At 47.6% G+C, this 20,445-nt stretch overlaps 1 protein-coding gene and 1 long non-coding RNA gene across 2 annotated transcripts in view; one reads left to right on the top strand and one right to left on the bottom strand.

Moving 5' to 3' along the window:
- LOC309345521 overlaps positions 1-20,445 on the top strand; it is a 330,624-nt gene that overhangs the window by 98,057 nt on the left and 212,122 nt on the right. The window lies entirely within an intron of this gene.
- CUX2 (cut like homeobox 2) overlaps positions 1-20,445 on the bottom strand; it is a 264,515-nt gene that overhangs the window by 43,345 nt on the left and 200,725 nt on the right. The window contains exons 5-10 of the mRNA XM_081868590.1: positions 10,266-10,403; positions 8,784-8,907; positions 5,955-6,031; positions 4,614-4,680; positions 1,206-1,254; positions 986-1,090 (exon numbers count right to left, since the gene is read on the bottom strand). Of these exons, the coding sequence (XP_081724716.1) occupies positions 986-1,090; positions 1,206-1,254; positions 4,614-4,680; positions 5,955-6,031; positions 8,784-8,907; positions 10,266-10,403 (560 nt within the window). The remainder of the gene's footprint in view (positions 1-985; positions 1,091-1,205; positions 1,255-4,613; positions 4,681-5,954; positions 6,032-8,783; positions 8,908-10,265; positions 10,404-20,445) is intronic.

Here is a 20,445-nt window from a genome sequence, read left to right as displayed (position 1 = left end):
TCTGGAAGCTATTCTGAATAAAGATGGAGGACTGAAGCATCCCAAACTTTGGAGAGGGCCTCCAAAGTTCAGCCTCATTAAAGGGACCCCTGACCATTAGGTCCAGTCGTGACCGACTCTGGGGTTGCGGCGCTCATCTCGCTTTATTGGCCGAGGGAGCTGGCGTACAGCTTCTGGGTCATGTGGCCAGCATGACTAAGCCGCTTCTGGCGAACCAGAGCAGCGCACGGAAACGCAGTTTACCTTCCCGTGGGAGAGGTACCTATTTATCTGCTTGCACTTTGATGTGCTTTCAAACTGCTAGGTGGGCAGGAGCAGGGACCGAGCAATGGGAGCTCACCCCGTCCCGGGGATTTGAACCGCCGACCTTCTGATCGGCAAGTCCTAGGCTCTGTGGTTTAACCCACAGCGCCACCCGCGTACCATCAGCCTCATTAGGCCTACACAAATAGAGAGGCAAATTGGGGTCCTTGTGGAGCCATTCATGCTTGGAGGAGGGTCCTTGTGCTGGGGGGCTTCCACTGGTAATTGAAGTTCATTGTGTCTGCTTTGTTGCCCTTTCGGGGGCAGGAGGCCAGTTTCCTGGAGGACTGACCAGTCCAGAGGCTCTACACTTCCTGCCAACTGCAGGGGCTGATATTGCATGCCTCTGGGACCTGGGCACACAAAATCCCTACTCAATCACTAGGCAAAGCCCCAAGCCTTGGGTTGCTGAGGTTGCCGGTTCAAGACTGCAACCTCTCAATTTGGAGAATCTCTCAAATATTTACCAAGGGATTTGGGGCAACAAAACTGGGCCAATTCACTTAGGCAAGCCTGCCTCCCACCAAAAAAAAGTGGTCTTGGATTACAAATCCCATCATGCCCAGCCAGCATGATGGAAGTTGTAGTCCCAAAATTCAGGAGGGGGCAAGTTTGGGGACGGCTGACCATAGGCCTCGTGACATAGGCTGAGGCCCAGTGGAGGTCTCCTCCTTGTCCTCACCCCGCTGGATCCTTGGGGAGAGCAGCAGGCCAGGCGAAGAGAGCTGTTTACAGATGCAAGCTGCTCTCGCAGGCTCTCCACCTCCCTCTGGGCAGCCTCAGCTCTCTGGAAGGAAAGAGAAGCAGTGGTTAGTGCATCTGCCAAGGACAGCAATCACAGGGGGTCACTTGCGCTTCCCAGCACACCCCGAACCCCTTCCTTCATCTCTCCCCATGGTTACCTGGTTGGCTTTTTCAAGGTTTGTCATAATCATGGCCACTTCATCTGTCCTGCGGCAGCAAAGCAAAAGCAATCAGTTATATGACATGAAGGAACAAGTGCAGAGCTTGGACGGGAGATTGCTTTACTTTACACTGAAACCTGGATATCTTATGGATGCAGGGAAAGGCTAGCAGAAGGGCTGGAACTGAATCTGAGGCAATATTATCGTCAAGGCTCTGGTAGCCCCGTCTGTGTTTCACCATGGGATGGCGAAAAGAAAAGAAAAAGGTAGCTGTGGTTTTGCTTGCAAGGAAAACAAATATATCATAGAACATACTCCATGTTCTAAACCAGGGGTCAGCAAACTTTTTCAGCAGGGGGCTGGGCCAATGTTCCTCAGAGCTGGGGGGGGGAGGGAGCGGACTATATTTTGGAAAAAAAAAATGAATGAATTCCTATGCCCCACAAATAACCCAGAGATGCATTTTCAATAAAAGCACACATTCTACTCATGTAAAAACACCAGGCAGGCCCCACAAATAACCCAGAGATGCATTTTAAATAAAAGGACGCATTACTCATGTAAAAACACGCTGATTCCCGGACTGTCCGCGGGCCGGATTTAGAAGGTGATTGGGCCGGATCCAGCCCCCGGGCCTTAGTTTGCCTTCCCATGCTCTAAACCAGCCTTTCTCAACCTGTGGGTCCCCAGATGTTTTTGAACTACAACTCCCATCACCCCTAGCTAGCAAGGCCAGAGCTCAGGGATGATGGGAGTTGTAGTCCAACAACATCTGCGGACCCACAGGTTGAGAACCATTGCAGTCTAAAGGTTATATCTTGAGTGTATTTGTGTAAATGTACCAATTTTCATACAATGGACACGTTCTGCAGTGGCATACGGCTTCCCTGACTGATGATGCCGCCTTCATTTTATTTATTTCATAAAATTTACACACCAGTTGGTTGTTTTAAGAAGCATTTTACAATGTGCTGGACTCCCGTTGCTCGGTCCCTGCTCCTGCCCACCTAGCAGTTTGAAAGCACGTCAAAGTGCAAGTAGATAAATAGGTACCGCTCCGGCGGGAAGGTAAACGGCGTTTCCGTGTGCTGCTCTGGTTCGCCAGAAGCGGCTTAGTCATGCTGGCCACATGACCCAGAAGCTGTACGCTGGCTCCCTCGGCCAGTAAAGCGAGATGAGCGCCGCAACCCCAGAGTCGGCCACGACTGGACCTAATGGTCAGGGGTCCCTTTACCCTTTACCTTTAAGGGGAGGGGAGGACTTGCTGCAAAATCTCTAAAAGGTTAAAGCCTCTCACCCCCCAACCCCCCACAAAAGGAATGTGGAGGCCAAATTCTGCCCCCACCTCATCCTTCCTCATTCAACATGTAGCAGCTAAAATCTTGATCAAAGGCAACGTTTTTTACCACCTCGCCCTAAGCAAACAGTTGCACACAGCATGATCAAAGAACATCTGGTTGGGCATGATAGGAGTAAGCATTCCAAGTCTGTTGCATAATCGGAACGAGAAATGTGGGAGATGCATCTGAACGGCAGGCAGGCCAGGAGAATGCTCAAAACAGCTGGAAGAGGAGTGGGGAGGGGCCACGATGACACACCACCCATTTCTGGCTGCCTTTCAAGGATGCTGCTGTGATGTTAACATATGAGAGTGCTGGAGGTGAAATAGTTAAACAGGTTACCCAATCAGGACCCAGGGGGTGGAGTCAGAGGGACTATAAAACCAGCTCTGGGAAGGGCAAAGGGAGGAGTTCGTTGGGTAGTTGGTTGGAGTGGGAGTGAATTGGGATAGAGTCTGTGGGTAGGTTGAGTTAGTGTAGAGAAATAAGCTGAGTCAGGAACAGTTAGGGGCTAGGAAGACAAGTAAATATCTGAGAGGTGGTTTAGTGAGGGAGAGCAGGTAGCGGAAGTTATAGGTCTGGATAGGCACCCCATGAATGTAATTGACTGATACGGTTTATGAAACCACACGCTTGTTAAACTGCAATAAATAAACAAAAGTTTATGTTCCAATTTAACCCTGACTGGACTCAGTATTATCCCAGGTAGGGCCTGGGTGGTGGCAGCGAGAAATAAAGTGGTGGCACAGGGATCAATAGACGGTGAAACGTCCGGGGACCCTGTGTGATCGCCACAGCTGCTTGCCAGAAAAAGGAGGCTGGGAAAAGGCACTCCTGCCCTGTGACAAAAAAAAAAGAACCCCAACTGGGACACGACCAAGGAAAATGAACACAAGAGCGTCTAGTGAAGCTCTGTGAAAGATAAGGTGGCCTCTCAGGGATCTCACCCCCTCCCTCACCTGCAGTAGGGACCTTATGGGAGCACATCAAGGAACAGGATCAGGATCAAGGTGGAGCAAGCTTGTTTTCTGATGCTTCAGGGGGGAGCAGCCAGACTAATAATAATAATAATAATAATAATAATAATAATAATAATAATTTATTATTTATACCCCGCCCATCTGGCTGGTTCTCCCCAGCCACTCTGGGTGGCTTCCAACAGAACACTAAAATACAATAACCTATTAAACATTAAAAGCTTCCCTAAACAGGGCTGCCTTCAGATGTCTTCTAAAAGTTTGGTAGTTATTTTTCTCTTTGACATCTGGTGGGAGGGCGTTCCCATGATGGCAGGCACAGAACAGGTGGCAAAGTTTTTGAATAAAACTCTCCTTATTAGCCTGATAGATAAATATGGTCTGTGATTCCTGCATTGTAGGGAGTTGGATGTCCCTTTGGGCCCCAATTCTATGATTCCATTATTTTAATCCTGTGATTTTCAGCTATATTAATATGTATTTTTATCAATGTTACAAAGTGTACTTGTCAATTGTTATAACATGTTTTAACGACCTGCCGACCGCTAACAATGAAAGTAAGGTGAGCTTATAAAGTACAGGACTAGCCGCCTGAGAAACTGTTTCTATCCAAATGCGATTTTGTTTTTAAACGCAGTGTAAGGAGTCTCTATGGGAGTATATTGTATTTTATAAATGGGGTATCAGAGTTTTTAGGGGGCTAACCAGGTTGGGATAGCTGAGATAGTAGGCTTGTTGGTTTTTGAATGTCTTATGTAGATTCTTTTTCAATTTCGTTGTTCTGTATAGGACAATGACAATAAATATCAATCAATCAATCAATCAATCAATCAATTCTATCTGATTTTGTTGGTCTCCATTGCCCTGGCTCTCTTGCTAGATTTTGTATTATTATTTTGCATCTGCCACCGCTGCCTGTGTATGCTATTTTATTCATTTTATTCGAGTGCTACAATTTTGCATGTTAAATGCTGTGGCTGTGAGCCACTTTGGACCTCTTTGGGTGGTGGAAAAGCAGCTGAGAAATGCATTAATGCAAATAAACGTCTAAATAAATGTTACTGAGTGGAACAAGCAAAGGGACTTACTTTGAAGCTGCCTCTTCATCATATTTACACCGCAAGTCGACCAGCTCTGTCTGGGTTGCCTTCAGTGCTGATTAGCGAGGGGGGGAAAAACAACAACAGAAGCAGAGGGTCAAAAACACTCTTCCACTGGAATCTGATAGATCATATTTGCTCTGGACAGCAAGAGAGAGATATGACCTGAAGCCTTTTTCAAGAATATTAATCTGCAGTAGCAATTTGGATGTGGCAAGCATCGCAGGGAAGGAGATTTTAGCAAAATACTAGGACAGACGTCGCTGACCTGGTGCCCACCCAAATGTTTTGAACTACAATTCCCATCAGTTGCAGCCAGCTTTTTTCTTTAGCTGTGCCCCCCATCAATATGAAATTTGTTGCAGGTTTAACTGGTTGATGTAATAGCCTAAAACTCCCATGAGTCATCAACCACGCTTGATTTAAACTGGGCAGCAGCCCCGTTATCTATCGATAAAAGGCAAACAAACATCATCTGGTGCTTTGCAGAGTATTAGCAGCAAAATGAAAGACCCCTGTATTGAGCTTACAATGCTGTCATTTAGCATCTACCTATTTTATTTATTTATTTTCATAAATTTATATACCGCTTGATTGTGAGAAAAAACCTGAAAGTGGTTTTTAAAAAAAGAAGAAGAAGCAAGGAAATTGTAAATAAAAAAAAGTTAACCACAGCTATTTTAAAACATTCAGAAAATACTAATTAAAATCAGCAACAAATGAAAAACAGATTAAAATACGTGTAAAAACATTCTGCAAACCTGGATCAGCTTCCCTAAACAAAAATATTTTGAGCAGGGGCCAAAAAGAGTACAGTGGTACCTCGGGTTAAGTACTTAATTCGTTCCGGAGGTCCGTTCTTAACCTGAAACCGTTCTTAACCTGAAGCACCACTTTAGCTAATGGGGCCTCCCGCTGCCGTCGTGCAATTTCTGTTTTTATCCTGAAGCAAAGTTCTTAACCCGAGGTACTATTTCTGGGTTAGCAGAAGCGTATGTAACCCGAGGTACCACTGTACAGTGGTGCCTCGCAAGACGAAATTAATCTGTTCCGCGAGTCTCTTCGTCTTGCGGTTTTTTCGTATTGCGAAGCACGGCTATTAGCAGCTTAGCGGCTTTAAGAAAAAGGAAACAAACTTGCAAGAACTCGCAAGACGTTTCGTCTTGCGAAGCAAGCCCATAGGGAAAATCGTCTAGCGAAGCGACGCAAAAACTGAAAAACCCTTTCGTCTTGCGCGTTTTTCGTTTTGCGAGGCATTCGTCTTGCGGGGCACCACTGTACACGAAGCTAGAGGAAGCCTCCGGAGCATTCTGGTCACGAAAGAACTACCTGAATGGAGCACTTTGATCTTCTCTTCTGCTTCCCCCAGCCGAGTGGCCAAAGTGATCTGTGCTTCCTGCAGGCCCCTGGAATGAGACAAATGTCAACTGGCTGCTCTTGAGCTAATAAGGCAGTTGAATCCCAGCCCGGAATAAAATTGCCACTTCTCCTGCCAGTCAGCAAGTTTGAACTGGAGTAAGAGACGGGCTGACTGAGGAGGCCCCCAGATGTTGTTTTTATTGCACATTTGTGATGGCTTGTGCTCTTGATGCTATTGGAGAGGTTATACGCGAACCCATTTTCAAATTTGTTTTGAGCCTGCAAAAGTTCTAGGGCAGCCAAACTGCTTCCCTTCTGATCCGTGCGCATCAACTTCCTGCTGAAACCCAAAACTTTTAAAGACATGAATGCTCTGCTTTATTTTTGTCCTGCTTTCATTGTGTACAGACCCTCTGGACAGAATCGCAGAACAAGCTAAAGGAGAATGAATTGGCCTCTAATGCGCTATTAGCTGTGCTAGGAATGTGTTGCAGAAAGTAAAACATCAGTCAGGAGAAGTCCTGAAAAAGCAACAAAAATGTGAATGGGGAGATCCTGGACTCTCTACATCCCGAGTAGTAAAGAGACCTAATTGCTTTAGAAAGAGCAGCTGGGCACTTTTGCAAAAACAGCTCGATGCTGTTTTGAACCACACATTTTGTGTGGATTACAGCCAGAGTGTGTTTTAAATTCCTGCATGAATGGATTTCAGATTTTTCTAATAATTTCTCCCCTTGTTACTGATTCCAGCAAAGAGGAGCATTTGTGTTAAAAATGCATAGGGGGAAAAGCTAGTGTTTTACCAATAAATGCAATGGGTTGAGTGGGAGGGGCTGTACAAATCCTCTTGCCAGGTTGCCAAGGGAGGAACTTGGAGAGGCAACCAGCCTCTTTCCCAGTACGTTTCCGAGCACAATTCAAAGTGTTGGTGCTGACCTTTAAAGCCCTAAAGGGCCTTGGTCCAGTATACCTGAAGGAGCGTTTCCACTCCCATCATTCAGCCCGGACACTGAGGTCCAGCACCGAAGGCCTTCTGGTGGTTCCCTCATTGCGAGAAGTGAGGTTACAGGGAACCAGGCAGAGGGCCTTCTCGGTAGTGGTGCCCGCCCTGTGGAAGCCCTCCCAGCAGATGTCAAGGCAATAAGCAACTATTTTACTTTTAAAAGACAACTGAAGGTGGCCCTGTTTAGGGAAGTTTTTAATGTTTGATGCTGTATTTTTAAAAAATATTTGGTTGGAAGCCGCCCCGAGTGGCTGGGAAACCCAGCCAGATGGGCGGGGTATAAATAATAAATTCTTATTATATTATTATTATCATCTGTGGTGGCTCTGTGGGGTGCCCCCCCCCATTCCACATTCTACAAAAAGCACCACATAGAGTGGCACAAGACCCCTCCCCTCCTCACAAGCCTCTCTGGTATGCACAAAGGACTTGCAGGGGGAGGGTGTGCATGCATGCAAGGTTATTTTCTCTACAAAAAGGAAAGGAGTAGCATGCCAAGGTTTATGGATCGCTCTCCTCAACTCTCCTCTCCTCCCAAGTCCTGATTCTGAAACGTGTGTTTGATCTCTATCTCTTGGAAGAGGAGAATCAATTTATTTCATAGAATTTATGCCAGGTTTGATTGTCGAAAACAAACAAAAAAAACTTCAAAGCAGTTTGCAAAAAGAATAAAGCAATAAAATGGTCAGAAAAAGATGTATTTAAACATTCAAATAATAATTAAAATAAGCGATAAGCTAAAACCAAATTAAAACACATGTCAGCATTCTACATTTCTGGGGTAAAGGTAAAGGTAGCCCTCACGACTCTGCGGTCATCTCGCTTTACTGGCCGAGGGAGCTGGCGTTTGTCCACAGACAGTTTTTCCGGGACATGTGGCCAACATGACTAAGCCGCTTCTGGCGAACCAGAGCAGCGCACGGAAACGCAGTTTACCTTCCTGCCAGAGTGGTACCTATTTATCTACTTGCACTTTGAGATGCTTTCGAACTGCTAGGTGGGCAAGAGCTGGGACCGAGCAACGGGAGCTCACCCTGTTGCGGGGATTCAAACCGCTGACCTTCTGATCGGCAAGTCCTAGGCTCTGTGGTTTAACCCACAGCGCCACCTGCATCCCACATATCTGGGGTAGGCTTGCCTAAACAAATACAGTGGTGCCTCGCAAGACGAAAATAATTCGTTCTGCGAGTCTCTTCGTCTAGCGGTTTTTTTGTCTTGCAAAGCACGGCCATTAGCGGCTTAGCGGCTATTAGCGGCTTAGAAAAAGGGGAAAAAAGGGGAAAAACTCACAAGAACTCGAAAAACGGAAAACCCGAGTTTTTCGTCTTGCGAGGCATTCGTCTTGCGGGGCACCACAGTATGGCTTTAGCAGGGGCCGAAAAGAGTACAGCCAGGGTACCTGACTGATGTCAATAGAAGGAAATTCCAAAGTTTGGGTACTGCCAGACTAAAATATCGAGTTCTTACAGAACAAGTATTATACGGCACCTGTGGCAGGGCCAGTTCTGCCAACCGAAGTAGTTCAGTGGGCATTTATGGGGTAAAGTGATCTCTCAGGTGAACTCATCCCAAGTTGTTAAGGGCTTGGGACAATAGCAACACCTTGGCCTTGTATGTATGCTGTTGGGGGTCCCACTCCTGCTAGCAATTGTGCTGCAGCGTTCTGCACCAACGGCAGCTTCCAGATCAAGGGCAAGGGAGCCCCACACAGAGCGCAATGCAGTAATCTTTCTTTCTTCGGATGTCAGGCCTCACTCCCCGCCACCCAAAAAACCCACAAAAAACTACTCACGTACTTTTGCTTCTCGGCTTCATTTCTGTGGGGTGAGTTTTCCGCAAGGAGTGCTTTGCTGTTGATGCTGGCGAGCCTGGGCCCCTCCGAAGAAGCCAGGCCGGCCGGAGGGGTACCTTCCCGTTGCTCTGGGGGTGTAAAAACCAGACCCATTAGCACGATAGGGAAGGGCAGGAAGTCTTCAGAGACCACGGTATCAATTGCAATTTGGAGTCCCAGCAGGGGAAACAGGGTTCTGAGAGCAGCCCTGGTTCTTGCAAAGTAGGCAGCTTCCTGGCTTGGTTGTCTCTGCTAATGGCTTCCTTCAGCAAGGCAAGGCTGATGGGCAGAGTGAGAGAAGACTCTGCTCATGCCAGGCCCAAGTGGGGGCACATCGTCTCTGCGCTTCCTGCAGCTTCGTGTGCAAATAACGGGGATGGAGTCTCCTTTCCCGCTGCTCGGCAGCACCGGCTATTAACGTTCATCATTTACGGAGGCAAAAAGTGCTAGGCCTGATGATGGGGACAGAAGCTTGCATTTAGCCCCCTAACACCCCCCTGGGAAGTTTGCTCCCACCTGGCACAGACTGCCATGCAAGCCACACTAAAAAAACCACACAAGTTAATTAAAAACAGAATTTGTGCCTCAAGAGCAGCAGAACTCTGCGTTCTTTATGCACAACATGAAAGCACAAAACGGGCCAGTCGGAAACTCTCCATACTCATGCAAAAAGAGCCTGTAGAACCGTCAGATTGGCAGCCTTCTAAGTGAGACTTCTCAGCTAAGGCTGATGGGAGTTGTAGTCGAAATTGGCAACCAGTGTGGGTCACTGAACACAGGTGTTATATGCCCTTCTTGTAGGAATAAAGTGTTTACTATTTGGACCATATAAATGTGTGTGGGACTGGTGTGTGTGTGTGTGTGTGTGTGTGTGTGTGTCCAAGTAGAACCTGCATGTCCAAAGTGGATAAAGGCAATAAAAAGAAAAACTAAAGACACTAGGACACTGGGCGCTGAAGGCACCAGACAATCAGCTCCGCACAGCTGTACACTTTCAAGCATATACAGTGGTACCTTTGGTTGCGAACAGGATCCGTTCCAGAGCCCCGTTCACAACCTGAAAGGAACGCAACCCACGTCTGCACACGCTGCAATTTGCCACTTCTACGCATGTGCATGACGCCATTTTGCGTGTCTGCGCATGTGTGAGCAGTGAAACCCGGAAGTAACCCTTTCCAGTACTTCCGGGTCACTGCGGGATGCAACCTGAAAAGATGTAACCTGAAGCAAACGTAACAAGAGGTATGACTGTAATCGCAAGCATAAGGACTGGAAACTTGGCTGTTTCCCCACTAAATGAGAGCTGGGATTCCAGGGGGCTAAATTCCATGGCTTTCCCCTGCATCTCATGTATCTGCATCAATTGCACAGGCCTTTGCCCTCACTCCATTCTGCTGCTTGGTACAAACGGCTTTGCTGAAACATAAGGGCTTGTTGGACCTGGTACCTTTTGCACAAAGGAGCTCCGAGTTCTTCTTCCGCAGCCTGTTCAGCTCCTTCAAAGGTGGGTTTTCAGGACCAAGGCAGTGCAGCTGCTGGCGCCGGTCTTCAAGGCTCCGCGCCGTCTCGAGGGCCGGTACAGGATCTAGACAAAGGGCAGAAGAAGTCACCGGTATGAAATTTACGGCGTGTAACGCCTTGAGAGAGAATATTATGAAAATGATGTACAGGTGGTACATGACCCCAGTCAAGCTTGCAAAAATTTACCACTTATCAGATAATAAATGTTGGAAATGTAAAGAAAATGAAGGTGCATTCTTTCACCTCTGGTGGACATGCCCAAGGATCAAGGCTTTCTGGGAAATGATATATAATGAAATGAAAAAGGTATTTAAATATACCTTCTTGAAGAAACCAGAGGCCTTTCTCCTGGGTATGGTTAGCCATGTGGTGTTAAAGAAGGACAGAACTTTTTTTATGTATGCCACAACAGCAGCAAGGATACTTATTGCAAAGTATTGGAAGACACCAGATCTACCCACCCTGGAAGAATGGCAGATGAAGATGACAGACTACATGGGACTGGCACAGATGACTGGCAGAATCCGAGACCAGGAGAAAGAGACAGTGGAAGAAGATTGGAAGAAATTTAAAGACTATCTTAATAAACATTATAAAATTAATGAAGGCTAGAATGACATGGGTTTAAAAATTATGTGGTTTTCAGGGGTGTTGATTAAGGAAAAAGAACAGAATTATCAAAAACTATGGGAAATAAGGGAATGGATTTGATGATTAGATAATGAAATTAGAATACAGAAGGGGGAGGTATGAGGAGGTCGGGGAAATTGGGTTTAAGAAAATAAGGTTTGAAATTATACTTGTTTTTTGTCTTATGTTTGTGTATGTTTTTATTGTTGTTTGTGTTTATATGTCTTTATTGGAAACTCTAATAAATATCATTTTAAAAAAAAATAGACAAAGGGCAGAAGATGAACAGAGGTAGTACCAGCACCCACGAAGTCAACCCATCGAGGAGGCCACTCTGGCAAGGCAAGATGGCGCCAGTCTCTGAATTCCCCCCTCCTCATTTCTGGGGCCAGCTCCACATCTGAAGAGAGCCTTGGAAAAATCCCCCTTCTTGGTGGGACTTAACCCACAGGCAACAATGGGAGGCTGTGAGCTTCCATTTTAAATCTCCCACAATCCCCTTGGGCGTAGCAGCACCCTGAGGCATCATGGGCAATTCGTTTGCAGACCCAGGGCAGGCAGGTGTGGCACAGCTGATGGCACAATGAGATTTACACCCTAAGGAGGTCTTTGGGCAAACAATTTAGCAACCATTTAAAAAACCCACAGAGTAACAGCCACAGAGTAAGAAGCAGAAGGTTGCGAGGCAGTGGAGGGCATGATCAGGGCACACTTTAAAACAACAACAGTTTTATCTGCTGTCAGAGCTGCCCTAGGTCCCAGCTCACAAAGGACCAACGCCAGTTCTTGTTATATACAAAAGTCTTTATTGTAGTTCAGTTTCGATTTCAAAGCCGCGGCGCGCAGCCCTACGTCTGGAACTCTAGACCACTGAAGCTCCGTCTGAATCTCCTCCCCCCAGGCACCAGTTTAAGACTCTAGCCCTGCTCCACCTCTTCCTCTGCTCTTTCCTCCTCTGGGTCCGCCTGTCCGCTGGGGTCTTGTCCTTTCTGGACTCTTCTGACGCTGACTCCCCTGAGTCTTCCCCCTGCCTCCGGCGGGCTTTAGGACCTGGTTCCCCATCCGGGTTTTCTGCTGTGCCGCGCGCCTGTGCATTTGAACTTGGCGCCCGTGCCCAGCCGGCAACCTTCCTCCTAACCGTTACACTGCTCCTGTCACTGCTTCCTCCTTCGGGGGGAGGGGGGTTGCTGGACCTGACCTCCCCTCCGTTCCCTCACTCTCCAACAGAGGCGTGGTCAGCCCCGACTCATCTTCTCCCCCCGCTGGAGGAAACGCTGGCCCTGAAGCATGAGACTCTTCCCCCCCACTACGCTCTGGTGGGGGAGCTGGCCCTGATCTCTCGCTGCTGCTTTGGGAGTCCCCGCTGGTCCCTTGCTTCTGGTGCGTCCCCCCTGGGACCCCCCTTGCCCTGGTCATCGGCGCCCCCCTCTGGGAATCTTCTGATTCGCTGGAGAAGCTCATGGAATCTCTCGGGCCACTGTCATACTCCCCTACGCTGCCTTCCGATTCTTCCCCTTCGCTCTCCGTTTCCTCTCTCCCCTGTGCCTCTGCTCCTGAGCCCCTGACATCTGCTTACCACTTTCCCTGTGGACTTTAAAATGCCACGGCAGACTTAATGCAACATTGCCAATCATTCTGCCTTTTTAAATAATAATAATATTATTTTTTTGGGGGGGTGCCCCCCTTGCGTTCTGATGAAGCCTAAGTACTTGCCACAGAGACCTCAAGCGTCTCAAAGCTTCCTGGTTCTCATCTCAAGGGCACACATTCTGCAAATCTGCCTCTTTTGCTCACGGCCGCTTCGTGTGAATTCAAGCTTAAGTTATGACAGTACCAGAAACGAAGGGGTCAACTCCATTCCGGATCTGGAATGCAAGTGGGGCTCACAGAGCTGAACCCTTCCTCTCCCACTCAAAGATTTCCCGCAAGGAGAAAACAAAAATGTCGTGGAAGAAGGTTTGAGCTACTTTTCAAAGTGTGGGGATATGGGTGGAGGTAGCATTCAAAGCAGAGACATCACCTTGCCAACAAAGGTCCGTATAGTGAAAACCATGGTTTTCCCAGTAGTGATGTATGGAAGTGAAAGCTAGACCTTTGGCTGATCGCCAAAGAATTGATGCTTTTGAATTGTGGTGCTGGAGGAGACTCTTGAGAGACCCATAGACTGCAAGAAGATCCAACCGACCCATTCTGAAGGAAATCAGCCCTGAGTGCTCACTGGAAGGACAGATCCTGAAACTGAGGCTCCAATACTTTGGCCACCTCATGAGAAGAGAAGACTCCCTGGAAAAGACCCTGGTGTTGGGAAAGATTGAGGGCACAAGGAGAAGGGGACGACAGAGGACGAGATGGTTGGACAGTGTTCTCAAAGCTACCAGCATGAGTTTGACCAAACTGTGGGAGGCAGTGGAAGACAGGAGTGCCTGGCGTGCTCTGGTCCATGGGGTCACGAAGAGTCGGACACGACTAAACGACTAAACAACAACAAACATTCAATCATGTTATTCTCCCCCCACTGCCCACAATCAATTTTTCTGCTTTCTATGTTGTTCGATCAAGAGGAGGTGTTCCCAGAACATGCACCCTCCCTACATTGCAGAGATGAACCAACTCTCCTCCAGGGGCACTGTTGCAACATTAACAGTAATTTTCCTGAAGAAAAGACTCAGAGAGTTAGGCTCCAGGGAGTCTTCCGAACACAGCTTGAAAACTACTGTCCTCAGAAATGCCCACCAAGCCGGTTGAAAATGTGCAGGGAGGTTCAGCTGGCCCCACACTTCCCAGGGGAGCAATGGTGCTCAGGCAACCATTCCTCAACGCACGGAAGCACCGTGCGCACTGCTGAATGCGCACACCCCACGCTCTGGAGAGCAGCCAGCATCCCTGCAGCTGTTCTTTAGCAACACCGAGCTCTGGCACACAGGGGATCCCCGTCGCCTCTCCAGCTACTTCCTTGTATTTAAATCATTGCTCTTAAAAGGGAATCAAGATGCAAAACAGTTCGCGTAACAAGTCATAAAAGACCGTAACTCATGCCAATGCAAATGAAGATCAGGCCGAAAGTATGAGGGATAAAAATGCCTTAGCACATGTCTCTCTGTGTGAGTATACTTTCGTATTCAACCTCAACAGGGTGGCTGGAGAGGAGAGGAGGATCTAAGCAAGACTAGAAGCTTGTGGAATTTGCCCAGGTACATCCAGGTTTCAGCCGGCATTACCCACCTCACTTCTAAGCATTGTCTTTGCAGCCCATAAAAGCCCAGAAGCTGGGTTTTGAACCCAGAGTGTTGCCAGCTTCCTGAAGGAACTCTAGTGCACCCCCAGCCCTGAATTTACAGCAGCTGCCTGGGACCAAGCAACACACAATGCCATGGGGGCAAGCAATGAAGAAAAGGTAGAAGAACCAACGGCTGGTTCATGCCCCCTAACAAAGAACGGCAACCCCAGAAGCCCAGATCTTGCAGTCCTCACCAATATTGCATTGTACAGATGGTACATAACACCAGTACAATTAGGGAAAATGTACAAAACTAGTTCAAATATATGTTGGAAGTGTAAGGAAAAGGAGGGGACATTTTATCATATGTGGTGGGATTGTAAGGTAATTTGGGAAGTGATATACAACGAATTGAAGATAATGTTCCATTTAACATTTGTTAAAAAACCTGAAGCATTTTTATTAGGGATTGTAGGGAAAGATCTGCCAAAAAAGCTGAAAAACATCTTCATGTATGTGACAACGGCTGCGAGAGTTTTAATAGCACAAGGATGGAAGACTAAAGAAACCCCAACTAAAGAATCGTGGCAAGAAAAATTGATGGACTATGCAGAACTGGCAAAACCGACATACAAGCTACAGGACAAGGATAACTGTGACTTTAAAGATGAATGGGAACCCTTTACAAAGTATTTGAAGATGCAACAAAGCGAACTGGACTCCTTGGCTGGTTTTGAATAAACATTCACAAACTTTTTATTGATAATAATCAGCTAAATAGTTTGAGGATCTATCCAACTGTGTAACATGAAGAAAACAGTATTTTTAGAGAAATCAAAGACTGGAACTGAGGGAAGTCGGGGGGTGGGGGGAGGGAGGGGGAGGGAGGGAGGAAAAATGGGGGTGGGGAAAATAAGGATAATACGTTTTGTTTTAATTTTGAATAAAAAAGTTATAAAAAAAACACAACCAAATATTGCCGGACCTGCAAACTGGAGAGCCGATCTAAGTGACAGAGTCTCTTGCAGCCCAGGCTTAAAGGATTTTCCATCCTGCTCCTGTTTGCCACTGCAGGCCTGCCGGAGTTACTGTCCAACAGCACGTTCTGCCAATAATGCCTGTTTACTCAGGCCGTTGCGGGCGAAGACAATGGCGGTTTCTGCAGAGGTAAGCAGGTGCATTCCAAACAGGCCTCCTCCTTTCCGTCAGCAAGCCGCCATCATTAGCCGGCATCTGCTCAGCGGGAGAGCTCCATTATGCCTCCCAGGGCCGATGTAATTATACATTGACATAATTAACCCAGCAAGCCCATTAGGAAGGCCAGCTAAAAAATTCATCTATAATTATTTGTTGTGTGCATGCTAATGAGTCCATCTGCACTGCCATTGTACAACACGAACAAATTAATTTACAAGTCTGGATCTTTTTTAATAAGTTCAAGAAAATGGCTCCCATTGTACTAGACTCATGTTTCTTCCTTCCCCTATTTTTGTTTTCGTTTGAGCGGGGAGGAGGAGGGGTGGAACGAGACGAGGAATCGGGATTTCTAGGGTCAAAAATTAGGGAGACTAGGAAGAGATGGGACCAAGTGAGTTTTTCTTGCTAATATGGCAGGTGAAGGCAGCAAGAAAACCAGCCCTCAGTTATGACAATAAAAACAAGGGCCAGCATAATAACAGGCAGGAGAAAATCAAAGGCAGCTATTTTGGACTGTTCTTGTGAATGGTGACACGGAGGTGTTCCTTGCCACAGGATCCCTCATTGTCTGAAGGTAAAAATCCAGACAGAAAATCTCCCCCATTCCAAAAGTCATTGTTTAGACAATTCACACCCGGACACCGACCGCAATATTCTGGATATGTCCTGGAGGCTCTGGATGTATGGCAAACCTACAAGGGGGTGACGTTGAGGGATGATGGCAGAAGAGGCAACCGGTTTTCCTGAAGGGGACCTCCTCCTGACCACTATTTTATGACAGAACATGGATACCCAGCCCCTTTGTGTTTGTTTTTACTCCACATCACCGGCTGCTTGAAGTAGGGGAAATGCAAAGGGAAATGGCATTGGGGAACATGGTTGATTTTGCCACAAGTTAAAGGTAAAGGTAAAGGGACCCCTGACCATTAGGACCAGTCGTGGCCGACTCTGGGGTTGTGGCGCTCATCTCGCTTTACTGGCGGAGGGAGCCGGCGTACAGCTTCCGGGTCATGTGGCCAGCATGACTAAGCCGCTTCTGGCAAACCAGAGCAGCGCACGGAAACACTGTTTACCTTCCTGCCGGAGCGCTACCTATTTATCTACTTGCACTTTGACGTGCTTTCGAACTGCTAGGTTGGCACGAGCAGGGACCGAGCAACGGGAGCTCACCCCGTCGCGGGGATTCAAACCACCGACCTTCTGATCGGCAAGTCCTAGGCTCTGTGGTTTAACCCACAGCGCCACCCACGCCACAAGTTATAGAGGGGGGAAACAGGTTATGGGGATGCCCTCTTACAGTGGCAGCATCGTTTATTTATTTTTTATTTAAAGTGGACTTCTGTCCTCACTCAGAGGGCAAACAGTATATTTGCCCTGGGTTTATACAACGCTGTCCAGACGTAAGCCTAGGTGAAATCACTCCAGAGACTGCGTCACTAATAACTAACGATATTCTCTCTCACCCAGAGACACAAAAACATGATGACAAGAAGACATTGCAGGCAAATATGTTTTTTCTACCCAGATAAGAACATTTTGCTGCCTGAGATGGAATAGTGAGTACCCGAGGCGACAAACTATTTTGGTACTCGAGGAAGAAAACCCTACAAGCACCTCTTCTTCTCCCTGGCTCTGTCAAAATGCAATAATAAGAAATTAAACAACTATTTGGTGTCCTTTCACTGATACCCAACATCTGCAACCTGAGGCCACCGCCTCACTTTGCCTAATGATAGGGCCAGCCCCATTTGTTCCCTTCCACCTTGGGCATCACCTTCCGAAGGCCCAGTTCTGGATGCTGCCACCCTTATCATAATCTTCCAGAGTAGCAATTCGCCCTGTAAAATGACTCCACCTGCCAGCCTGTTTCTGAGTGTAATTCGAAGTGCTGGTTTTGACCTTTTCCAAGCTTGAAGCTACTTGAAGGACTGCCTCCTCCTATATGAATCTACCCATCTTTTCAGCTGTTTCCCATTTCCTCCATTTGCCACTGCTGTCTGAGGAATGCTTGGTGCCAATGTGTGAGGGAGCTTTCCTTGTGATGTTCGGACCCCATCTGTGGAACTCCCTGCCCTAGGAGGTCACGATATCTTATTCTTTATTTGTGTGCTGCCAGAAACTGGAGATATTTCTTTCTTTCCTTTTAAGCAAGCTTTTGATTCTGCTTAATTTGATTTACTGGGTTGTTAGCCTTGGCTTCTTTTCCTGCGATACCGCTATCACGCTGGTCACTGTGTATTTAACAATGGATGGTTCTTATTTTTTTAGAACTTGTTCTTATGCTTTTGCAAGAGACTTTTATAAGCAACCCCTTTCGGGATGGAAAGACGGGGTGCACATTTTTATGGAAATAAAAAACATTCCTGGCCTTGGAAAGTTTCCACCAGGAATGAGAAATCTCTTTCAGGCAGGCAACGGCTGAGACTCTTATCTGTGTACAGGTGATTATATTTCGGCCAAGGAAATGTGGAGGTTTCTACACACAGAGAGACACTCATCCTTTTCCCTGCAGTAACTTGGAGCAGGGCCTTTAGTGTGGCTGCCCCTGTTCTGTGGAACAGCACCCCTGTTGAGATATGACAGGCACCTGCCATCTGCACTTTCTGGAAATAGGGTTTCCCAGCCGGATAAAAGGGTCTTGGCAAACCACAAGGGCCCACTTGTAAGGGCTTTTGTCTTGTTTTAAATCTATTTGTTGTTTTTGTTGTGTTTTCAACCGTTTTTAATTCTTTTATGTGCAGATCGCCTTGAGATAGTGGTTTAGAAAGCAGTTAAAAATTAATTGTATTAACAATAAAAATAGAAGCTGATACCCAGTGAAACAATTTACTCCATGAGAGTTTTTAAAAGCCCAGGCTATCCAAAAAAGAAACCTTCCTCGGCTGTGTAGCAGGTGGAGGCAAATTTCACTCCAGCTAGCAAACAACACAAGCTGAAGTTCTGCCGGCCCTATAGTGGCCTCAACTGACAGATGGCCATCCAACCTCTGTTTAAAAACCCAGTGGCGTAGCGTGGGGGGTGCAGGGGGGGGCCGGCTGCACCGGGCGCAACATTTGGGGGGGCGCGCTCGCCGCCTCCGGAGTCGCCGGAGAGCCTCGGGCGCAGGCTGTAGCAGAGCCCCATGTCTCGCGGAACCGATGAGCTGTGTGCGCGTCCAGGCTGAAGGCGTCCGGCAGGCAGCGGCTCTCAGCGCTCGCCGCGGTCCCCGCGCGTCAGGGCCACGGAGGGCGCACCAGGCAGCCCCTCCTCACAGCCCCCCGCTGCTGCAGCTGCAGCTGCTGGGCCATGTTGCATTTTCCTCGCCTCTCTGCCCTCCTCCTCCGGGCAAGCGGCGTCGTTTGGGCGGCAGCGCCAGCGGCAACTCGCCTCAGATTACCTGACACGGACCCGCCGCCGCCGTGGCTACCTTACCGTAAATACCCCAGCCCAGGCAGCAGCAAGAAGAAGCTGGCAGCAGCAGCAGGTTAGGGGTTATTAGGGGTTAGGGACGCAAATTACTTGCCTTGCCCCGGGTGCTGACAACCCACGCTACGCCGCTGTAAAAACCTCAAATGAAGGAGAGCTCGCCACCTTTCTGAGGGAGTCTGTTCCACTGTCAACAGATCTCTTACCATCTGAAAGTTCTTCCGTCTCACCCTGCAGAAGAGGGTGTCCCCTTCTTAGCGTATCACACTTTTGCAGCTCAGAGAAACTCCAGGAAACTGGAAGGCAATAAATCCCGAGCCAATAAAAGGGGCACCGGCGTCTTTTGCCTGTCTTATGATCCACCTGTAGGACGGCCAGCTGTGGTGGATCATCAGCGAGAGACGTCGAGCGTAGCTGGGTTTGAAGCAGGGAGGGTGGAATAAAGGACTGGATAACTTTATGGCTGTTAATAACATTTGCAGCTATGCAAGCTAAGATAACGATATGGGCAATTAAACCTCATGCTTCAGGGTGTGAGCTGATGAGAATCCAATGGCGTTCGCGCCATGCAACCTTAGACTTTGTGTGTACGCTCTCCTTTTATTTTGCTGCCAGGGTGCTAGCGAAGGTGGCAGAATAACGGTGCTTAGAGGCCCAGTGAAAAGGATCTCAGGCAGCAGCTGGGACTGGGGAGGCGAGGATGCAAAAACAGCTCTGGATCTGGTCGAAGGTATATAAAGGCCAACAACTTGCTTCCCACCGTGGTCAAATCCTACAAGAAGCCCCCAGGCAGGGCTTGAAGGCAATAGTCCTTTCCTGCTGTTTTGCTCTCCAGCAACTGGTATTCTGTGGTATACTGGCTCTGCACATGGAGGTTCCACAAAGCCTTCATGACTATCACAGCTACTACTGCAATTTATTTGAACAACACTTTGGGGGGCCCTAGCCCCCTCCAAAAACAAACAAACAAACAAACAAACAAACAAACAAACAAACAATGAGCAGCATAAATATATACAGCAGAGTACAATGAAATGCTATAAACCCCTCAGTAAGCAAGACTACACAGGACAGCAAAATCACAACACAGGAGGACCATCAAAACTCTTCTCTAATTAAGAGGACTAAAGGGGGTTCTGCATCCCACATTCTCACGTGTTTAAGGACTAGAAACATGGACAAACCATGAATACCCTCTAGTAGTCTCTGTTCTTGGAGAACCACTGGCAGGTGGAAGAGATAATACAGGGTAGACAAACCCAGACAGCATCTTAAAAAGCAGAGACATCACCTTGCCAACAAAGGTCCGTATAGTTAAAGCCCTGGTTTTCCCAGTAGTGATGTATGGAAGTGAGAGCTGGACCATAAAGAAGGCTGATCGCCGAAGAACGGATGCTTTTGAATTATGGTGCTGGAGAAGACTCTTGAGAGTCCCATGGACTGCAAGAAGATCAAACCTCTCCATTCTGAAGGAAATCAGCCCTGAGTGCTCACTGGAAGGACAGATCCTGAAGCTGAGGCTCCAATACTTTGGCCACCTCATGAGAAGAGAAGACTCCCTGGAAAAGACCCTGATGTTGGGAAAGATGGAGGGCACAAGGAGAAGGGGGCGACAGAAGATGAGGTGGTTGGACAGTGATCTCGAAGCTACTAACAT

Source organism: Podarcis erhardii (genome assembly GCF_964252035.2).
Source record: "Podarcis erhardii genome assembly, chromosome: 7".
Taxonomy (NCBI): domain Eukaryota; kingdom Metazoa; phylum Chordata; class Lepidosauria; order Squamata; family Lacertidae; genus Podarcis; species Podarcis erhardii.
The sequence above is the reverse complement of the archived record's forward strand: the minus strand, read 5'-3'. Positions and strand labels throughout refer to the sequence as shown.